Raw genomic sequence first — 23,145 nt, forward strand, 5'->3', positions numbered from 1 at the left:
ATTGTCAGTGCAAAGCATGGCTGAAGGATAAAATCCCAAGTTGAGGATTCTAAATTTTTATGGGATTCTGGTGTATACCTTACAAAGTATTTTCTAGAATTAGCGACCGATATGCAAAACTTTTGGGTCCTAAAATGTGACTTGAATTACCATGATGCAGTTTTTGTATTATGGAATCATATACTTAAAGGAAAAATTACTAGTTCTCTTGACCTCAAAATTCTATGCTTTAACATTAGTGTTGAAAAGATAACTTATCAGGATTGCATATTTAATAGATACTTGAAATGTACTACACAATTTAAACATTTCCTAGATACCTTATAATACACATTTGCATATCTATGTTTGTTTGGCGACACAAATTGGTATAACATAGATTTTTACTTAAAAATTGAGTAATAAAGTTCTATTATTCAACTTTGTGTATAATGAGGAAAAGTATATCAAGTCTTAATGTAAATAACAGAGCAAGAAAACAATGTTTAAAGCCTCTGTTTGCACAAAGCATTAAAGTTTATTGTAATATGCCCAACTTCAGAATAACAGAATATGAAAGGACATGCAAAACAAGCCTGGAATTACCGCGAAAGAAATCACGTCATCCATAATTTAGAAAGAAAGAATTTTCTTAGATAAAATCAGTGATTTCATGGTGATGAGAGATATCTCAGACACACTGAGGAAAACATGAAGAAAATCCATTTTTTTTTTAAAGGTAAAAGAAAAACTTTCATATTCTTGACGAACTGCATACAATATGCTTAGTTTACTTTAAAATAATACTATTTTGTTGGCAAGTTCACCCTATTTTTTCTTATCTTAAATTTCTGTGGTGATGTGGTGAGATGAACAAGTGTTAGGTCACATGACTTATTTTACTGGCAGACTTTATTGACGAGAATTTGACGTATGACAGAATGGCTTCTTTTACTTTCCATGACTGATTATTTACAAATGTTTATACTGTATACAGGCTTTGAAGAATATGATATATATATATATATATATATATATATATATATATATATATATATATATATATATATATATGTGTGTGTGTATGTATTTTATATATATATATATATATATATATATATTATATGTATGTATGTATTTATATATATGTATATATATATATTATATAATTATAAAATATGTATATATATAATATAATATATAAAATATATATATATATATATACATACATACATACATACATACATACATACATACAACACAGTACCAGATTATTATCATAGAGTATGTTCTGGATACTGTCGAAGAGAATACCCTTGCACAGTAGTTAACACTAAAGAAACACAAACAATTTTCCTATTATTTCCGGTGTGCACAATTAAAAATTCCCATGTTCATTTTAATTCGTGTTAACAGCATCGATGTAGAATTCATCTGCATTGTTTATATGAAGCTTTGTTGAAATAAGGGTTTTAAAATTCTAGTTGAAAGACTTTACTTGAAAAATTTGAATGCACAATACTGTTTTTCACATCCTGTAATTAGTATTGCAGTTTGCAGTGTTGTAGGAAAGTTATATTTTAAATTTTAAGTTTGCCTGACGTAGATGGCGTGACCATAATACCCCCTTGTGTTTATACAGTATTGTACTGTATATCTAAATAGGAATTATTTAAAAGATATAGTGACAGACTAAGACATTAACAATTATTCTTAAACTATTACTTATTTGACGTGATGATTTGACTGACACAGGACTTTATTATATTTTTTGTAGAGTTGGGACAACGTTCGTGCAGCCGCTCTTATTCCCGTGGTGGAATTACGCCAGCCTGTGGCGGCAAGCACACCCACAAGCGTAGCCTCTTCCTTCGTCACTACCAACACTGTACCCAAGACTGCAGCAATGCCTCCCATCGTTCAGATGCCTTTTGGTGGCACTTTTGCCCCTTTTACAGCCTGCACACCTGATCTGATGTCAATGGCCACTGGTGAGAAAATGGCCTTTGTTTGTCCAGTATGTGGAAAGCAGTTTGGCCAGCCTTACAACTTGCGTCGTCATCTTACAACCCACACTGGTGAGAGGCCGTATCGCTGTCCCCATTGCAACTATGCTGCCTCTCAGAATGTCCATTTAGACAAACACATCCGACGTATTCATTTGAACAATTCAAGTCAGAGCTCACCTACGGAAAATCCAGTACCAACATCATCTGGTCCAGTTCATGCCTGGACTGCTGAGCCTACAGCCATTACTCCTTGAAAGCAAATGCAAAAGAATTGTGTTTCTTTACTTTTGGTATGATATATTTTAATTGCACATGTCACCCTTTGTTTTTTCAGGTTAATCAGAGGCATAGTTGCTTAGTTTTAGTTATACAGTACATATGTTGAGGTCCTTTTGATTATTGAATAGTCAAATTAAAATTTCCGTGGCAATGACTGAGTATACCTAACATTTTGTAACTATTTTAGCTGTAAGAGGCTAATTTTCTTGGATATTATTATTCCTGTATGTGATGGAGTTCATCATGTCTTTAATCTTTGTTTATTCTTTTATTGTCACGAACCCAAAAAAAGTATAAACTGGATGCAACATTATTTCTTTGGTTTTCATAAAATTAAATAAATACAGTGCAGTATACATACTGGATGTTTAACAATTCGAATGGTGTTAGGTTATAAGGAAAGATTATTATGTCTTTAGTTAGTTCTAATTTATTTGTTCATACATACAGAATAGGTATAGTTTATCTACTTATTTATATAATTAACTTATTATACATTCATATTATAATTTTATAGCCATATTTCATTTGGAGATTATTTATCTTTTGTATGATGGATGGGATAGGTTAGATTGATTTATATTTATGGAATTGGGCCAGGTGGCCCAATTTTGGGACTGGACAAGTCATCAGTAATGAGAGTAGTTCTTTGAGGAAAATAATTAAAAAGAGGTTGGGCAGCAAAATGGCAGAAAGGAAGTAGAAATGTAGGTGAAGTTGGATTGTTTAAGGTTATAAAGCTGTCACCTTAACTTCAAGAATAAGTTATTTTCTTTCACCTTAACTTCAAGAATAAGTTATTTTCTTTCACCATTCGTGTTTTTGTTATGGGATGCCTTAGTAATTCAGATCTTTCTCTAATTACAAAATTACGTATTTAAAATAATGCTGGAATTGTCCAAAACTTGAAAATTCTTGTCATTTGGTAGGGTTGCGTTTTTTGCAAACATAAATATATATTTCAGTAATTGAAACTTCCTATGCACCATAACAATTAACTTTCTCTTGGAGTATTGTATTAATTTCACGACGGAGTATTGAGATGGTAATGCCAGTATATAGATGAGTATATATAGACTTGTAAGTTCAGATACTGCAATCCATCATGTGATTTTCAGTGCAGTATTAGAGGGATGTAAAACAGCACAGTTTAATGAAAATTTAGTATATACATATCACTTGAAAGGGACCAAGCACTAGCGTTATTCATGTAATTTGTAAACATAAGGTGGCGGTTTTAGGATATTTATATTTGGTTTTCAATTTAGTGATATTTTGTAAATGTCAGTGCTATATTTGTGCTACACATGCAGAGATGTGTGATTTATTTATGTATTTTTGTTTTTGCTTTAATGCACTGCAACAGTAGAGAAGATGAATATTTTCTTCATTTATCAAGTTTCTTTAAGTTCATGATTAATATTTGTACCCTGCATTTGAAATGAAAATATTTTTTTTGTAAATAATTTGAAAGCAGGCTGAATATTACATAAAGGACAAAATATTTTGAGTCATGAATTTATTTTCTGTAGTGTTCATTGCTGTTGTGTATAATATTTTGGTGAACGATTCTATATTATTTTTGTATTTGCTTTCTTGGAGCGAAGGTACTTTTTTTTTTTAATCTGGATTTTCAAGATATATTGTTTTCTATTCGTTTTCATGTCTGAACTGTATACATATGTATAATAGTTGTAAGAAGCTACGATATTTTACAGTATAAGCAGGGCTACTAGGTGGTGTCTGTAATTTAGAAGGTACACTTATTTTTATACCAGTGAGATGTAGTAGTACAGTAGTTCAGGGTTGTGAACAGTGAGTCACAACTTTTATAATATGCAAGAATATATTTTGTATACTGATATCCATATACTTCTTGTAAATACTGTATGATTGTGTGTAATTATTAGTATTCTTTTGTTTAGGTAATGACATATTCATAAATAATCTAAAATTTAAATCCAATTACTTTGTTTGGAAAGTATGTGACAATGTTTTACATTGTCCTTTTTGCCAAAAAGTAAATAATTTAGGTGTCTGGAGCTTAAAAGGAACTAATTTAGTGTAATTTTTGTTTCATGAGATTTTTAAAGTGAGAAGTTTTTCATTACAATTATTTGTGCAGGCATTGAAGTCTATGCTTGGCTTCATACTCATAGTTAGGATACAAAGTAGCTCACTTAGTTTGGGCATGTTGAGGCACTGGAGCTGGAGTTTTTATTTATTGCACCTTGGGTTAAACTGTATATAATGGCTTCACTTCAGGAAGTTTTGTAAGTTTTTATTGCAATGGGCAGTATTCAATATATTCACACTAACAGTAGTATACAGTAGGTACTTTGGTTTCAACGGAGGTGTCCGTAGGATGTGACTTAACTGGAGTTACAACTATGCTGATGCAGTAGTCAAGTCATCATCTAGAACATAAAAGCACCTTATGGCATTGGAAAATTTCTAGAACTAAATAAAGACACCTAGGACATAATTATGGAATGATAAAATGAAACTGTAACAAATAAAGCAATAAAAATCCTTAATGGGAAATGCTGTGTACAGTAACCACAAAATGCTGTGTCAAAAAGTGTTGGAACCCAAGGACTTACTGTGTATAGCCTACTATACTGCTTAGTGTTCAGAGGTGTATTATGTTAATTTTTGTGGGAAAATTATTAAAATCTAACAAAGGTTGTGTGTGCTGTAAATTAGGGTCTGTTATGCTATGGCCACAATATTATTTTTCACCTTAACACTGCATTTTGAGATTTCATATGGTATCATGGAAATAGGGTTAATTCAATACAGTACTTTCTAAACAGTGCAGTATTCAAAATTGAGTTTGAATATGGTCTTGTCATCAAATTTTACATGTTAGAATAAAGTTCTGCCTTTTTTTTTTTAAGGAAAATCATTGTAGTACACAACACATTTTAAAAGAAACAGGTTTGAATGCTTTATGACAAGGTGTACTATAATAAGTTTTTATAATTTGTAGTGAACAATTTATTATTAAAAAACCATACTTCTGGACTCAAGCAGGGAGTGGAGTGTGAAAATCATTGATGTATTTGATTGCTAGGATTGAAAGGGGCAAAGGGAACTAGAAAAAAAAGGCAGAAATCTAAAGCTGGGATGCAAAAGGACACAAAAAATCTTTTGGAGTATCTCACAAGAACAGTACCTTTGTATGGGGGTTAGAGATTACACTGGATGCTGAATAAACTGATATATTGAAGTAGTGAATTTTCACTTTGTAACATGGAAAGATCAGTATTTTAATTATAAGCATTCATAAGTAAAAGGTTATACCTGAACATTTGGGCTTCCAACATTTAAGTTTTAGCTGGTGCTGTTATTGGAAACAATTCTTTATGAGACAGTTTCAGAAGTGTTCATTGTAGAAGTCTGTCTTTTAATTTTATTTTTTTTTATATTGTTTTCCCTTTTTTTTTTTTTCTATAAATATGCCTTTTTTTTTAGGTAAATGTCAATTACAGTACATTTTATGTGAAAGATTTATCACTTGATGAGGGGCATGGAATTAGTCCATGAAAATTAACACTAAAAACATAACGGTTCTCAGAGGACTGACTTTTGTTCTGTAAGGTTAATGGTATGTAATGACAAGTGTTATAAAGGTATAGCACTGTATTGAGTAATCCAACCCTTCTGGGTGTAAAGAGAGGTAAGTGCAGTATTCCTTTTCCTGCATCTTGGTTAAATTTTTTTTTCCTGACATAATACAGTACTGTACCATACTATATATAGTACAATATACTACAGTACAGTATATAGATAATTGCGGAGATTAACTAGATTAATGACTGGAGGCTATAGCTTATATGTATATACAGTAATTAATATATGACTAAATATTATATGAATATTTTTTATTTTGATAGGTATAAATAGATACAGTAGGTTGCTACTGAAATATTTTCCCAACTGTAATTAGATTATTCTTGAAAATTACAGTGGAGTGTTCATTTTGCACGTTAATTATGGTTTAATAAGTACTTCTGAAATTACCTTAATTCCTATGCTGTAAAGGAATTTATTTTTTTTTTCCATTTTCCAGCTCACAATATTTAGGTTAGGTATAGAAAGATTTAATCATTATATTTCTATAATTGGGGTACAGTATTCGATAAACTTTTTATTTTTTATAGAGGTTAGATTTTTTATATTGCAATAAATGGTTTTCTCTAATACTGGAGTTGGGTAGAACTCCGCATGGAATTTGGTTGACATTCTGAGCAAAACAATTTAGAAACAAAAGTTGTTTAAAAGTATATACTGGTAGACTAATTAGTTTTACCCAGTAGTTGAATTTTTGTACTCCATAGTCAATTTTTTAGTGGCTGGTATTACTGTAGATTACTGTACTGTCAGTTGTGTTTGGTTTCCAAATTATAAATATTGTGTATGCAACTGCATATACAGTAGATAAAATCTTCAGGAATTATATGCAGTAATATATGAGGTCTCCGGTTCCATATTTCCATTTCACAGATGTATTTAAATACTGGTAGGTGCTTTTGAGACTTGATTTGAACAAAATTAAATTAGTGATGCAAGTCTGTGATTATGCATGTTGTATAAAAACCTTCCAGTCTTCATTTTGTTTAACTGTTTTTACTGTGTTCATTAGCTTGGAATTTAATAATCATGGCAATACAAGATTTAAATTTAAAATAAAAAGGCCAAGTCTTTGGTTCTCTGTTTCAGATTTGCTCTTAATTGCTGTAAAAATCGATTGATAAATTAGGCAAATAGTGATCTTAGCATCAGATGTTTTTCTAGTTATACCCAATCAAAATCTGCTTGAGAATTATATAATTTCTCTACAGTTTTACAGGTTTTTCTCTTATTCAATATATCATATAGTTGTTAAGTAGGCCTTATATATACAGCATGAACAGAATAAACATAATGGAAATACAATATGATAAATCTCAATATTGTACTGTACTTGCAATAGTATTATGTTTGAAAGGGAAATTTCTGTCACACACGCACAGTTGTCCAGTACTGTACACTATTTGTATTTCTGCTTTGGAATTGGATTTATAAGCACATGTGAACAACAAAAAGGCTTTTATCAAAATGCACATCATTTGATTATGGTAACTAGGGTCTTTGTTTAAGCTCCATACAAAAATCAGACACAAAATTGTTTCTATCAAATCTGTGATTCTAATGCCTTCCATATTCCTATTGAATTAACATTGAGACCTTGAAATTTTTCTGTGACTGAAGTGGTCTTTGATGTTTAATTTTGTGTGTGAGGTCTTCTGGAGAGGGATAATATTTTTGGTATATTTTGTAGGATGCTTTTATAGCTCTTATAATAATAAAAGATTGAAAATAATCTATGGTTTAATTTTCCTGCTAAAATGTTATCGATTTATTTTATAAAAAATTATATGCTGTATAATTTAGAGGTACATTCTTTTTCCTGTGTATGTCATTATAGATTTATAATTATAGTAAGAAAAGACTAACAAGATTTGTTCATATTCATAAAGGTTATGGTTTATTGTTGTAAGTTCCAATATTCCTCTATATTATGGTTTTCCAGAGTTAAAATGTGATTTGTTTCCAAAAATTCCAATGTGACTAAACTCCTGCACTAAATTTTAAATAGTTGTCCAGCAACAGTAAGCTGCTGGTTGAACTATAGAAAATTATTGAAAAGTAGATGGGTTCTGCTTTGCCATTCACTATGAAGGAATTAGTTTCAGGTGGAATAACCTATTGGGGCGACTGATGTATATTTACTGTAAGCTAAAAGAACTACAGTACAGTGATACCTTATATAACTATTTAATGCAAATACCAGACATCTGTTGAAAAAAAATCCAGGATTTACATATAACACAGAACTATACTACAGAAAAGAACCATTACTTCACTCACACAGATTTCCTAAAATTCGTGTTTGTAATCCATACTCTTAATTGCCTCTAGTTTGAGAATTGATGATTGTTATCATAGTTTCTCTTTTTTATTTCATAATCTAAGCTTGGGGTGTTATGCCGAAAGCTTATTCGTAGGATCTTTGTGACTTTTCATCTGGTTGTTTCTCCTGGCTCTATTGGGTTTCATTGGATTTAATCTTCCTTTTTTTCAAGGTGGCGTTTGAAAGGTAAATACTATTGGTTGTGGTTGCTTGCTTAGAATTGTTGTTATTAAATATTTTAACCTCACTTGCTTTGCTCGAATAACTTCACTTCTAATATAGGACTAGATTCCCTTGTATGTACCTCATTTTTTTTTATGCACTATTCCTGTATTTACAACATTGGATGTTTATCAACACTGGAAGTCCAGTGTGAGAGTGTACATTAGTAGCTAGTTATGACCATGACAACTAGGCTACATGCTAATGCTGCTAGCATTTTGTTGATTGATTGATTAATTAATAGCTTTTAGTGTTGATTCCACCAAACTAGGATACCATATTTTCATCATATATTTATAACATGTCTAACTATACATCTAGTAGTTAATGAATTTATTGTTCTGAAGAGCATGTGTGAAATATTAGAATTGCACGTATGACAGCTTCCTATAGTTTTAATAATAATTCTGTTATGCATGTAGTGAACAGGAATGTTTTCTTAAATGAAAGTTTTCACAAATATATTCCAGTGTCGTGCACTTGTTTGGAATTCCCAATTAGGGAAAAGTGTATGCCTGCTAGTTTTTGTAAATTAAGTATGATTTCTTGTCTTTACAAAATATGCTCGTATTTTTTGGAAATAGCATGCAAGTTATTTTGTTTTATACAATATAGATAATATGTACACCATATTATGAAATAGTATATCATACTTGGAAAAAGTAGAATATAAATGCTGTTAAGGATAATTAATATTCATATTCTTATTTTGCTTCAAGAACATTTATCAGTCCCAAAAATTATTTCATGACTAGAGATTATGAATTTATAATGGTCAACAATTTTGAGTTGATAAAAAAGTAAGTTTTTTCAGAAGAAACAATCAAAATTTGTTGAATTATTCAAATTTTTTATTCTTTTAGTAATTTTTTTTCTTTGTGATAAACCTCTACATAATTATATTAATATTTATGCCTGGCCTTCAGGATAATGATGAGAATGATGATGAGGATGATGACCAACTCAATTCAAGTGCTAATGGGTCAACAATACCAACAACTTCTGCTGGAACATCAGGAGAGAGCCCATGTCCACCACCTCTTACTCCTATTTCACAGGTACTTTACAGTGTTTTATTATTACATGGAAATGTATCCTTCAATTAATTATTTATAAAGTACTTTAATGCTGAAGTCAATCGAAAGCTTAGTATTTTGCTCAAGGTGGTAATCCACTACCTTCCCATTGATAGTACAAATATTTATATTTTTTGATTTCACATTATTGCTTTGCAATCTGATTATTTTAAAATACAATAGATATTTCTTGGGGATAATTTAAACCCAGATTTAACAAAGATTGTTCTCAATTATTAATCTTTGGTTTTACTTTTCACATATTATTTTGTGTGGAATTTAAATTCTTAAAACATTTGAAAGGTCTTTAATTCACATTTCAAGTAACTAATTTTACTTGGTGTCCAGGGAAAAAGAGGGATGATGTACAGTAATTATATTGAAACAGAAAATTAGTAATGTTATATTTACCATTTGATAATTGGACAAAGTTTTCATTGATTTTACATTCTATGAATGCTTCACAGGTATGGGGTAATATTTTTCATTATCTTGAGAGTATTACTTTATGATAATCACATCTTGTGATAGGTTTTGTTAAGTGATTATCGTAGTATGTAATTTGCATTATAAGGGTCAATTATTTCTTATAGCTAATTGCTTCTATGGGCTTGCATTTTATATTTGGAGTCCTCTTCACATGCTTCTTTCCAAGTGATGTTCTCAACTATCTGTCTTTAATTAGTGATGTATATGGCCTGATGGTAAATATACTGTGCTGTAATGGCTTTATGGACCTCAATTCATGTTCTGAAGGCATATTTTACTTGGAAGAATACAGGAAAAAGGGTAAAATAATCACCAAATTGTTTGATTTTTAGATTGATAACATGAAAATCTACCTTTTAAGTCCCATTCTTTCACCATACATCAAACTTCTACTCACCATATGTCTCCACCCAGAAAAAAAAATAAAGGGATCTTTGTGGCACATGGGTGGTAGTCATGTTACAGTAGGCTTTAAAAATTAGACCTTCAATTTCCGGTTCAATCTTACGGATTATTGCCATCACTGCACTTCACCTGGTACATGGTATGCAATGCTCAAAGTCCTTTGTGATATCCCATCAGCTCATAGCTGCACCTGTTTTCCACTTCACTTCTTCTATCTTGCTGTCCAATTGCTTTTAACTTTTATTCCATTGTTCAACTGCAGTTGCACCTCGGTGCTAAATGGCCTTTGTCACCAGCATTGGTCTATTTTTATTTCATTAATCAAATTTTGTAGAATCATTCATGTTTCCATTGATTAATTAGTGGTATAATCCTTTCTGTTTTCTGGTAAAGCCAGTGCCAGTCAAGGTTCAATTCTCATACAAGCCTGAGGAAGACTGGTGGCACATTCTTGCCCTCAATAGGATTGGTATCCAGAACTACTGTCACTTAACATAAGCGTTCTAATGTCACTACTGGGCAATGGAAGACAGCTTTGATGACCTCACTTTCTTTATATCTGCTGGAACTGGTCCCTTCTCAATCTGATCTATAGAGGCAATGGAATGATTATACCTCATAGGAAAGGCTATTCATTTGAGGTTGCTGGGATTATTACAAACTTTCTATTCCCAAGCTATTTAATAACTGTAATGCATCCACCTCAATTGTAAAATTATGCTAGGACACATGCCAAAAGTAGTCTCCCCAATTTTCTGAATTACAATTGCAAGGAAATTTCTCTGGTTAGTGAACATATACCCTTATGAGCCTTTTTAACAAACAACTAGGAATATTTTAACCCAGTAGGTTATCAAAGTTTTCTCCCTGCATTCTTCAAGATAAATACTGTAGTTTAATTACTTCTTCAGCCAAGAATTCCCTACTGAGAACTGTCCTTTCCAAACATGGTTGTGAAAGTACAGACTACATTCATCCAACTTCAAACCACTACACTTCATAGGGCAGGAAGTATTGAGAACCCTACCTTATACTCTCATCCTTACAGACAGATGAACATGTCACACCAAGTTTTTATTTAACGTTTGCATGTCAACTTTTGGCCCAAAGGAACATCTCTTAGCTAAGTCTCGTAATCTTGAAAGAATATTGTAATCCTTTGAATTACAAACATCCCAAATTTGTTGTGAAGTCATAAAATTAGGGAAATTCCCATTTATGACTGAATGGAATATGGATTACTACTTTTAATTCATATTACCATACGTCTTGGAGATTTCATTTGATTAAAAAAAAAATTGGATCACAAGACCCAGCCTTTGTGATAGGGAAACTACCGGCATTTAGACTAGTGTACCCAAGTTATAAAAAATGACGTCTAAATATTTAGATACTTATGTACACACATGCACAGATTTGATTCTTCCCACCCCCTCACCCTTTCCTAACTAAATTACATCCTGTTGGTTTGGCAATTTGTGGGAGGTTGTTGTTTCTGAGTGTACCTCTCAGGGTATCCCCATCTCCCCAGGGTATAATTATTCCCTCTCCCTCCTGCCACTGAGTGTGGCAAGAAAGAGATATAATTCAGACACCTTGCTCTTTATTATATAGCGGAGGTGGTGAGGCTTGGTGAAAACTCAGCTGTTGCCCTTTGAAGAATAAGTTGAAAGAGGTTGGATGGAAAAGTGTTGATTAAATGAAAACGAACTACTGTTAATCAAATGCTACTGTCACACCCAAAATTTTAAATGGCTATAAATATCATCTTTATTCTGGACTGGGTTAATCCTGCCTCCCACAAAAAAGGGCTCGTACAGTATACAGTATGGTCAGTGATAGTATTCCAGGTACTTGATGCCATCACTTTTATTTTGTATTTTTAGCTGCAATGAAGTATGAAGTCTTGGGATTAAGGTCCTGTAGAACAGCTAGATTTCTGGGTACTGGAAGGCTTGACCTACACTCTTAAATCCTGATGATATCCATCACCATTCAAGGGTTTTTGGTGTGTTTAAATTCAATTCAATTTGATATTTAATTAGCAGAAGTTTATCTTCATATAGCAAAGTTTATGATGAAGTGTACTTCATGTGAATTTAGTCTTGTAAATCAGCTTTTCATAACTATTTGATGTTGATGTGTTTAGCATTGATAAAATGTTATTCTGATATCTTGTACACATAGGAAACATGAACAGGACATGATGAGATGGCATATTTTTAAAGTTACATTAAAAGAAATCTTTTAAGTTTAATGTAATACTAAGTATTTTTAGATACTCAGAACATAATTAAGTGCAGAGTTAATTATGAAAAGAAAATCACGAGTATATTTTTTCTTCAACTATCTCACTATCCCTAAACTAATGGGTCAGTTGCCATGCTGTATCTTCCTTCACAAAACTCTTCTCCATTCCTCCTTCACTCTATCATACTATCTAATTCTGTCTCATTCTTGATCATCCATCCTTTTTCATAAGTTCCACCCAAGTATTCTTCACTACTAATCTCTCTCTCAATGATCCCTTAACCTGCATATACAATCTATACCTTCTTATCTTAATATTGGTAATCTTTACTAACCTGACACTTCTTAATTTTTTCATGTCTGTCTTTTGCACAATTAAATCACAAATATTTGCCAAAACTTCATATCAATTTGGTCTTGCTTCTGTGCCTCCTTAGCCCATATTTCTCTTATTTCTAAACCATTCATCATTATTGGACTGATTACAATACAATAATCCTTATTTTCTGTTTATTTTACTTTTTTTGTGTATAAATCATTACTCTCTTCACCTCTCATTTCTCCAAAGATGCTTTTATCCTATTTTAAAGCTCAACTTCACACCCTCCCTCCTGGCTCGAAGTAGATTCCAAGTTTTTTGTTTTTTTTTCATCTAGACATTTTTCATTTTCCTGGACATCATTTTCCTTCATACTATCACATTCAAGAGATTCCTGCAATTCTTCAAAACCTATTTTAACCATCAGATTATTAAACATTTCAGTCAACGTAACCATATATTTTACACTTTGTTATACCTGAATACTAAAATGTTACTTCCTATGCTATTCTATCATATCCTTTCTATGGTTCTCAAAACATACAACCAAACTAAAATTACCTTGCAGCCTCCTTTATTGGAACAGACTTATTATAAGACATCAACTGTACCTCACCCTCTGTTGGTACTGTACTGTTATTCACTATCTTAATCTTTCATAAATTCTTACTAAACCCTTCAACATTATTAGTTTAATTCATCTTTAATGCACTATGATATCTGCTTTCTGCTTAGACACGTCCACTGTCAAGACTTTCTTCCTAGTCATTTGGCATTACTGCTTTCCATAATGCCTTTTTATAGTGCCAGCATCCATTCTTCTCCCTCTATAACAAGGGTCTTCAACTTTGTAATTTGGACCTTCAGTGGACTATTGCTTCAACATTGTAAATTGCTTCTTCAATGGACTATTGCTTCATCATTCTTCATTTTACTTATTGTTTCTCTACTTATATAGAATTTATCTCTGTCAGATCCTTCCACCCTCTTGAAATTCCCTTTCAATTTTTTTTATTTAATGAGTTTTATAGTAATTGACCCATCTTTTCATATTACATAATTTAATGTTGCTAAATTTTCATCAGATGTATATTTTTATTGCTGTTAAAGAAGTACTGTATAATAATCTGCCTATCTTTGTTTTATAAATTATTAATATATTGTTAATAAACTTTCATCAGATGTATATTTTCAAACTGGAGAATTTTCTTATAAATATGACCTCAATGTGTTTATTGAGGATTTTTTTGCAAAGTAACATTTTTTTTATTTTTTTTTTTTTAAATATTTGCAAATTTTCTCAAAGTCCCTTTTTTTTAGGCCCGTCAGTGCCAGCTGTGTCGTGTGACATTAGCAAATGCCAATCTTTTACGTCGTCATGTAGAGGATCACCATTTCCATATTCGCAAATACAACTGTGCTCACTGTGGAAAAAAGTTTAAGAGAAAAGAACACAAGGAAAGGCATGAGAGGATCCATACGGGAGAAAAGCCATTTGTTTGTCATATTTGCAATGCAAGGTAAGTTGGTGTTAAATTTTTTGTTTTGTAAAACCCAGTTTTATTTGTTTTATTCTTCACGTACAATGATTTATACATTGCTAGACTATCTCAGCCAAGAACTTGCAAGTTTTTGAAAATTTACATATACAGTATGGTTACCCCTTAACATTAATGAGATTGGATTGCAGATACCAATGATTGCCAAAAATCTGTGGATATGGGATGTCTACCTTTTTAATAACACTTAGACCCCATTTTTTTCTATGAAACTAGAAGCTTTCGTGTATCTTGAAAGCAAAAAAGATTTAACAGCAATATTATTTATTGTTATATAACAACAACTATAGAACAGCATTCACAAAGCCATTATTATTATTACTAGCTAAGCCATAACTCTAGTTGGAAAAATAGGGTGCTATAATCTCAAGGGATCCAACTAGAAAAAATAGCCCGTTGAGGAAAGGAAATAGACATAAATAAACTATAGAAGTAATTATTAAATATCTTGACATCAGCAACAACGTTAAAATAGATATGTCATGTTTGAACTATGAAGAGACTCGTGTCAGCCTGTTAAACATGAAAAAATTCACTGCAAGTTTGAATTTCTGAAGTTCCATACATTCAATTGTCTGATTAGCAAGATCGTACAGCAATCTGGTCACAGCTGGAATAAATCTTCTTGAATACTATGTTGTATTGAGCCTTTTGATGAAGGCAAAAATGGTAGAACTTACTGCATACATATTTTTGTACAGTATTTGAAATTGTAAGAAGTGCATCACATGTTTAAGAACTTATATTTTGAGATCAAAGATGATGATGAAGATGGGAAAACCAAATTTATGCCTATTGCTCTTAGGGAAAGTGTAAAAAAAAATAATGTCATTTTCTTGTATGCATATTGTGTTAAAAAAGGAGAAATTTATGGAGTTGTACTTAATACGTAGGCTACAACTGAACTGGATATTTTTATGAAGAGTTGTTTGATATCATCAGTAATTTATTGATAACTGAAAATTATGGGGATGAAGGTGAACCCTAACAAAAAGTGTGAATTTAAGTAGGTCCAGGAAGTATATCCAGATAATTTCATTAACTATTTCTGTAACTACAGTATACAAAACTCATTTAACCTTTTAGGAGTGATTCTAGATTGCAAATTTACCTTTGAGAGAGACACTCAATCTGTTTCTTTTTATATTGAAAAAAAAAATATAATAATGGTTTATTGAGAGGCTTCAATATTTTTGGTGATCAATCTGCCCCAAGGAAATATTGTAATTCTTTCATTCTATCCGTTAGGTATTCAGCTGCCGACTCATATTAATTTGTTGAACAAAATCTTGCAGTCTATTAAATTCCTTATTCCTGATCTGTTTTTTTTTTTTTTTTTGCATGCCATTAATCCCAACAGTCTTGCCTTCTCCATCATGTCTTGATACTACACAGTATTATGTAAATTTTATTCCAGCTGTGACCCAGTTGTGAAATGACCGTCCTTATCTGGTGATTAAATAGATTGACATAATTTATCTTTTCATAGTTTAGATAAGGTGGATTGTAGTATTTTAAAATTTTTATTGATCTTAGAATATTTTATATTCCTTAGTCATTAATTCATAAATTTTCTATTCATTAATTATTACTTCATATATGTTATTTATTTCCTTTCCTCAGTGGACTACTTTTCTCTTTGTGATCCTTTGGGCTTGTAACATCCTGTTTTTCCAACTAGGGTTGTAGTTTGGCTAGTGATAATAAGAACAACTTGGTTTGTTTATTCCAAGAACCTTTATACAAACAGTGATAACAGACCATTGTCTGTTATTCAGAAACAATGACAGAAGACATTATTTGAAAATGAATGAAATAAATAACAGCATGGTATCCTGTATTTCCATCTTCCCAACTGTGGTACTGGGAATCATGATGATACTAACTATTATTTGTTCCAACACGGAGTACTTACCTCAAACTACTTTCTTAGGAGTATCTGGGATTCTCCTCCCAACCGACCAGAATTTTGTGTAGTTTCCCCTATCTCCGTTTTCCCTAGTGGGGTCCCTCTGTGGCGGATGGATACTCGCCCTGAGGCGACCCGGGTCAGCATGCGAGAGCATGGAGCTAGGCCTCGGTCGCCAGTAAGCTTCTGGTCGCGGCGTAGTTCACATCTCACCGCTCTCACATCCCATCCGACCCTTTGTGTTACCACGTGGTTCCCTCGTGTTGTACCCATTCCCTTGTGCCCTTTTATTCACCTATTCCAGTGTTCTTGCGTTGCTTGGTGGTTTTAGTGCTTTCTTATGGAATCCCAGCGTCGTTGCCCTGGGCCTAAGGCCGCTAAGTCCTGTGGTGCGTGGCTGTCGAAGACGGAGGTAGACCCGCATTCGTTGTGCTCCTCGTGCAGGGGTAGTGTATGTTCCCCGTCTTCCACGTGTCCGGAGTGTGCGTCCTGGCCAGAGATCCAGTGGGCCTTGTACGCCACCAAGAAGAAAAAAGTGCCGAAGAGGTCCCTTAAGAAGGTAGGCGCCGCGTCGCCGTTAGCGTCACCTGCCGCTCCGTCGGAAAGAGGTTCCCCATCGCCTTCCCCTACCCAGAGTAGGGGACGAGGTAAGTCCGTTGCGGGGAAGCGGCCCATTGGCGCTCCCCATGAGTCTGATGTAATTGATGTGGGGACTGTTGTTGCTACGCAGGCGTGTGGGGAGCCTGCTGGGGAGGGCGGGAGTGTGGAGAGCCTGCCTGGGGGGGGGGGGGGGTGTGTTCGGGAGACGAGGTTCTGGTGCTCACAGGACCCGTCTCGACCAAAGGCCCGTGGTGGGGGAAGGCTGGATCGGCTCCTTCCCAAGCATCGTGGCAGTGCATTTCAGGTACTACAGCGCCCACGGGAGACGTAGACAAAGAGAGGCAGCCTACAGGTTCGTTGGACCCCGATTCCAGTGTCTGGACGGCGCCAAGGACGCCCTTCAGATCGCCAATGCACCAAGAAGAGGAATTCGCGGGTTGGTTCGCGTCTAGGAAGGCGCTACGGACTCCCCCGGCGCCGTCGTCTACGCTCCGGACAGACTTCATGCAGCCCTCCACGCCGGTGGAACAACGCCAGGACCCTGCATCATCGACGGAGGACTCGGCTAGCTCCTCTTCCGTCTCTTCCTCCTCTTCCTCATTGTCGTCGTACGACTCGTCGTCATCAGAGGACTCCGACCCCCGGGAGGCGAGAAGGAAGCGGAAGAGGTCTCGTAGTATGAGGTCTCGCTCCCGTTCAGGCCCTTTCAGACAGGAAACGGTTGAAGACCTCTAGGAGGAAGAGCAAGAAGAGGCACTCTTCCAGAGAGACAAGGGGGCTCGAGTGGCTTTCTCCCATAGTGGGTCGATCGTGGCCTCTGCCGTTCCAGTGTCCGCCTCATTGGCTTCTGGAGCTGCCCCCACGCCCTTACCCCGTGTGATGTCCGCTCGATCTGCCTGTCGGTTGAAGCCGTCGACTTTGCCATGCCGTTACCCGCCAAGTCACCGGCTCTATCCGCCCAGCGGTGAGAGCCGCAGTTTCGGCCCGGTATCATGGCCTGAGTACCCGGTACCACGGCAACTCTGTCAAAGCGGCCTGGCCAACCGGTAGTACACCGCGGGTCCCATGCCCCACGGATCTCCCTGAGAGGAGGTAGACCCATTACGGCTACCTCCGTCTCAGCGGCTCCACCCATGACGGAAGTATCCACGCCATCGGATCGGCCGGAAGAAGAGGACACAGCCTCCCACATGGATCCATCCGTGCTTGTTGATGCACCCGACACACGAGGACCAGGTGGTTGAAGGCTTAATGGACGCCGGAGAGTGTTCCACGGACGAGGTGTCTTCTTACAGGAAGGTCCTAGCCCTCATTAGACACCATCACCGATTGGACGAACCGAAGCCGTCTACGGAGCAGGCTTGGCTCTCAGGGTTGGGGAGGATAGTGGATAACCCCGTCCAACAGAAGCCATCCCTGACCCTCCCGTTGGCTCTGGATGGAGCACGTCGACAGGTACGTCGCAGGACAGGTGAACTCCCTCAGAGCCCAAGGGTCCTTCAAGCTACTGCCGGGGCTAAGGACCCAGAAGAGGTTTTATGGTCCTGACAGACGGCACTCAGGACCCCGCACAGTTGAAGCGGCAATAGCTGCCCTCAATCAAGGCAGTTTGGAAGACAGGACTATCTCTGCCCCAGTATGCTTTTCCCCAGTCGAGGCTTCCATGATTGAAGATACGGCCCAAGATATAGTTAACGTGACCTCGTGGTTAGACTGGTGGGCATGTACGTTGGTTGGCTTCCAACTGTCTCACGACCTTACAGTGCCGGAAAACCAGACTCTGATCTGCTCAGGGGGAAGGCCATGAAGTTCCTCACCTTCCAGTCCCTCACACAGACAGCGAACTGGGTGTTGTGGAGGAGAGACACGGTCCTTAACAGGTTGGCCCGTAAGCTCCCTGAACGAGAGGCAAAGTGCTTGAGGAGCTCGCCGGTGTGGGGTGACTCCGTCTTCCCCCTCAAGGCAGTTTAAGAAGCTATGGAGAGGGTCCGAAAGCTCAAGGAGACAGGGGACCCCAGGCCCCCTGCAGTAAGACGTCCCACTCATAGAAGGGTTGCGCCGGACGGTCCCGATCCTTCTACAGCCCAGACGAGAAGAGACTTCCCTTCTTCGTCCTGGCAGCCCTCCCGTAGGGAAAGTACTACTCCTTAGGCCTCCTTTAGGCCAAATTACTCCGGCTTAAGGAGAGGACGTTCTAGCCACGCCTCCAGGAGGAGGTAGGAAGAGAGGCCCCCTACTCCTGCCGAAGCCTCAGGTAGGGGGATGCCTCAAACGTTTTTGGCAAGCATGGCGGGACAACGGGGCGGATCCGTGGTCCGTAGCAGTCCTGAGGGAAGGATACAGGGTTCCCTTCTTGGTGGAGCTGCCCCTTCTGATTCCCGATCAACGAGCAGAATGACTGGCACCCAAGGACCCCTTAAAGGCAGCACTACAAGAGGAGGTGTCAGCCATGCTGAACAAGGGAGCTCTAGAAATAGTCAAGGACTCATCCCCGGGGTTCTACAGCTGGCTTATCCTGGTGGAGAAGGCGACAGGGGGTTGGAGGCCGGTCATCGACCTCTCGGCCCTCAACAAGTTCATCAGCAAGACGGACTTCAAGATGGACACACCGAAGTCAGTGCTAGCAGCCTTGAGGGAAGGGGATTTCATGATGTCCCTGGACCTCAAGGATGCATATTTTCAGATCCCTGTCCACCCCTCCAGCAGGAAGTTCCTCAGAGTGAAGTGGGGTTCCCAGTCTCTGCAATTCAGGACAGAGTATGGAGAGTCACTAGGTGGGCTAAATAATATATTCTGCCTCTTGGATGAGACGATTACCTAGGGCCTCCTCTCTAGCCTCAGGTAGGGTTTCCATCTCCCAGTTGGTACTGGAATAAATTAACAACCTTGGTAATCAGTTATGCATATCCAAATCTTGTTTACTGTCTGGTGTTTCTGTATTGAAGTATAGCCCAGTAGAAGGACCTATGTTGAAGTCGTCAGTGGCAACTAGCTGCTTTAGTTTTGAGCCCAACCTCAGTTATACAGTTGTTATATATGAATTCACTTTTGAAGTTGTTCCTATACACACGTCTTTGAGGTCGAGGAAGCCACTGAAAAAGTTGATAGTGTTCACCCATCTTTGAGGTTGACGAATTTATGAATAGTGGAGGATGTGAACTCCAGGCCACCATCAGAAGTTTGTTGGGAAAATATGTGATAACATGTCACAAATATTTTGTGCAAGAAAGGATTGAAGTCAATCATAGTCTCGGTTCACTAATACCACCCTATGGTAATTTGGTGGTGCCATGTGTATAGTGGTGAAATTGACTATGACACGAGTCATTCTGCTGCTCGTTGCCAAGAGATTGATGATTATGCATGGGATTGAAGTTCCTCTATGGTGGAAAGCATGTTGGCCAGACAACACTTGCTGCTTGATTGGTGGAGGTAATGGATATTTTTCTGTGATACTTGTAGAGAATAATACTGTCAACTGTATAGAAGTCTTCCATGAATTGAAAGGAATATTTCAATTATTTTAGGGAAGTCATTATTATGTAGAGGCATGATTCAAGGATATCCATATATCAGGGTTGCTACCAGTTGCAGTGTGTACTTGCTCCCACGCCAATCATTTGAGGGGAGTTGAGCATGGCAGTCCATATATCAGGGTTTCTACCAGTTGCAGTGTGTACTTGTTCCTACGTCAATCATTTGAAGGGAGTTGAGCATGGCAGTCACAGCATTGATTACTGTTTGGTAATCTAATCATCAGGCACTTGCCTGAGAAAGAAAGAGGTTGTGAATCTACAGAAAAACATACTCTCTCAGTCATACCATCTTCAGGGAGTTTTAGTAAGGATGATTCACAGCAGCCAGATTTCTGAGATGGCATCAGCAGCCAGATCTCTGAGATCTTGAATATGCACCATCCATAATCTGGAGCCAAGGTCTTTAAGTTGCAAAGGTGGGGATTGGCTATGTCCTTGAGAGATGGGATAGCAAAAGATTCTCACGAGGGATTTGTGACCAATAGCTATGATGATATCTTCACAGCTCGCCACAAAGTACGGTATTACGTTTTATCATCTTTCTCTACAATCTTGTCCCTATTTGGAGTCACTGTAATGGTTCTTCAACACATACGTAAATCCAAGCCATTTTGTTGGGGCCATGGGGATGGTTATAGTGTGAGACAAGTGCACCTTGTGTAAATCATTTGATGATTCCAAGTTTCTCTCAGCTATTGGTAATGTATATCATTTGCCTGGTCCTAAGAGGGTGTCCTTTACTATTGCCTGGTCCTAAGAGGGTGCCCTTTACTATCATTCTCTAAGGAGAGTAGGATAATGGCATCAAGGATGGTGATGCACTTGTCATTAGGTGCATGTATTTTCCTCTCCACTTGGATGAGTACAGCTCATTGAAGATGGGATAAATTTCATGCCTGCCAAACAGCTTTAGCATCCAGCGTCAGCCATTCCAGGAAGTATAGCATTTATAATAGTGCTTCTTTTCAAGAGTAGATGATGCTTACTGAGCTTTGAGTTACCTTCCACATTTTAAATGGTACCATGTTATCCTGCAATACAGAAAATTATTTTTTTCCTTAATAATGTTCAGCCTACAAGAAAATAATTTTACAGACACATGTAAAATTTTAAACAATTATTCCTGATACTCTCATGTTTTTTGAACAGTTCATTCCTTTCAAACCATTAATTTTATTGATTAATAACAGACTGAAGAATTTCTAGGTGAAAATTGGTTTACTACCACATGATAAGTGAACTGTAGTAATTTATCATTGCTGATGTCAATTTTCAATATTCTATGTAATGCATTCAACAGGAAAAGTTTGCAAAAATATTAATTGTGTACAACTAGTTTCTTATTTCATAATGTATAGGATTTACTAAATTACCATTATTGATTTCAGGTTCACTCAGAAAGAGCATCTAAAAGGACATGTAGAAAATGTTCATCATAAACATGGTGAAAAGGGGCTTGACATCCTGGGAGATTTGGATAAAGACACAAGTGAACAAGACGAAAAATATGATGTTAAATATGATGTTTTGGATGTCTCGGTCTCATCACCACCACCACCTCCTCCTTCAGCAGTTTCTCCTTCTTTGGCTCCTGTATCATCTTTGATAACAATTGCAGCAACTCCATCTCCCCTTACCAGTGTGCTTTCAATTTCACCCAGCCCATCTACCTCACTTGTGTCACCAGCAACACCAGCTCTGCTTCGAAGTGGAAGCTCCAACTCGACACCTGATACTTCAGCACAGTCACAGCCTTCAACATCAGTGTCCAATGTTGGTGTCAATCAGCTTACAGCTTTGTATGCACCCGTTACTCGCAAGACAGTAAACTCTCCTAATAAGCATATGCAGACTATTACCATTAATTTCAACTAATGTCTTACTCTTCAAAGGTTTCCGCTTATGTGATTAAGCTTCAAATTGTACTTCACTGCCAGTTTTGACACAAGCCTTTAGGTTAAGATACTTTTATCTTGTGTATTAAGATGAATGTTATGTTACCATGTATTGCCAAAAATAATTTACATTCCCTAGTTATTAGATGAAAGTTTGCATGTTATGTTAATTTCACTAAAGATTAAGCATCTTAAGAAATTGCTGTAAGAGCCTTTGGAATAAATTTTGTTTGTTTTTATTTTTTTATAACTTTGTACACCTTACCAGGAATGAACTTTAGGACAACACATCAATGATAGCCAAAATGCTGAAGACAATATGGCTAGATTAAAAAATTATGTACCTTAGATTATGAATGGTTAATACTGTACTGTACTATACTATCAAATACAAATTATACCAAAAGTTGACAAGTCTATTTTTTTATAGAACTATGAGATGACAGTAAAAAAAATATGGGGTTTAAGAATTACAATGTTTACAGACATTAAATACTGTACATATGGATATGTTGACTTCCCTGATAATAGGCAATGAGAAATTTCCCATATTAAAATATTTTGTTTCTTAACAAGTATTATCCCACTTTACATTTGTTCCTACATCAATTAAAATGAATACGATTTCAGCTTTGCTTAAAAAATGACAAATTCGTAAG

General features: G+C 36.2%; 1 protein-coding gene across 4 annotated transcripts in view; it reads left to right on the forward strand.

The window, feature by feature from the left end:
- LOC137621661 (zinc finger and BTB domain-containing protein 14-like) overlaps positions 1 to 22,900 on the forward strand; it is a 72,186-nt gene extending 49,286 nt beyond the window's left edge. For 3 of the 4 annotated variants that reach the window (XM_068352149.1, XM_068352150.1, XM_068352147.1), the window contains exons 5-7: positions 9,375 to 9,506; positions 14,308 to 14,507; positions 21,980 to 22,900. In XM_068352149.1, the coding sequence (XP_068208250.1) occupies positions 9,375 to 9,506; positions 14,308 to 14,507; positions 21,980 to 22,466 (819 nt within the window). In that variant the 3' untranslated portion in view covers positions 22,467 to 22,900. Of the gene's footprint in view, positions 1 to 1,756; positions 4,953 to 9,374; positions 9,507 to 14,307; positions 14,508 to 21,979 lie in introns of those variants that run through there. The other variant, XM_068352151.1, reaches the window with a different exon arrangement.
- Positions 22,901 to 23,145: the final 245 nt, after the last annotated feature.

This window comes from Palaemon carinicauda, chromosome 28, assembly GCF_036898095.1.
Source record: "Palaemon carinicauda isolate YSFRI2023 chromosome 28, ASM3689809v2, whole genome shotgun sequence".
Taxonomy (NCBI): Eukaryota; Metazoa; Arthropoda; class Malacostraca; order Decapoda; family Palaemonidae; genus Palaemon; species Palaemon carinicauda.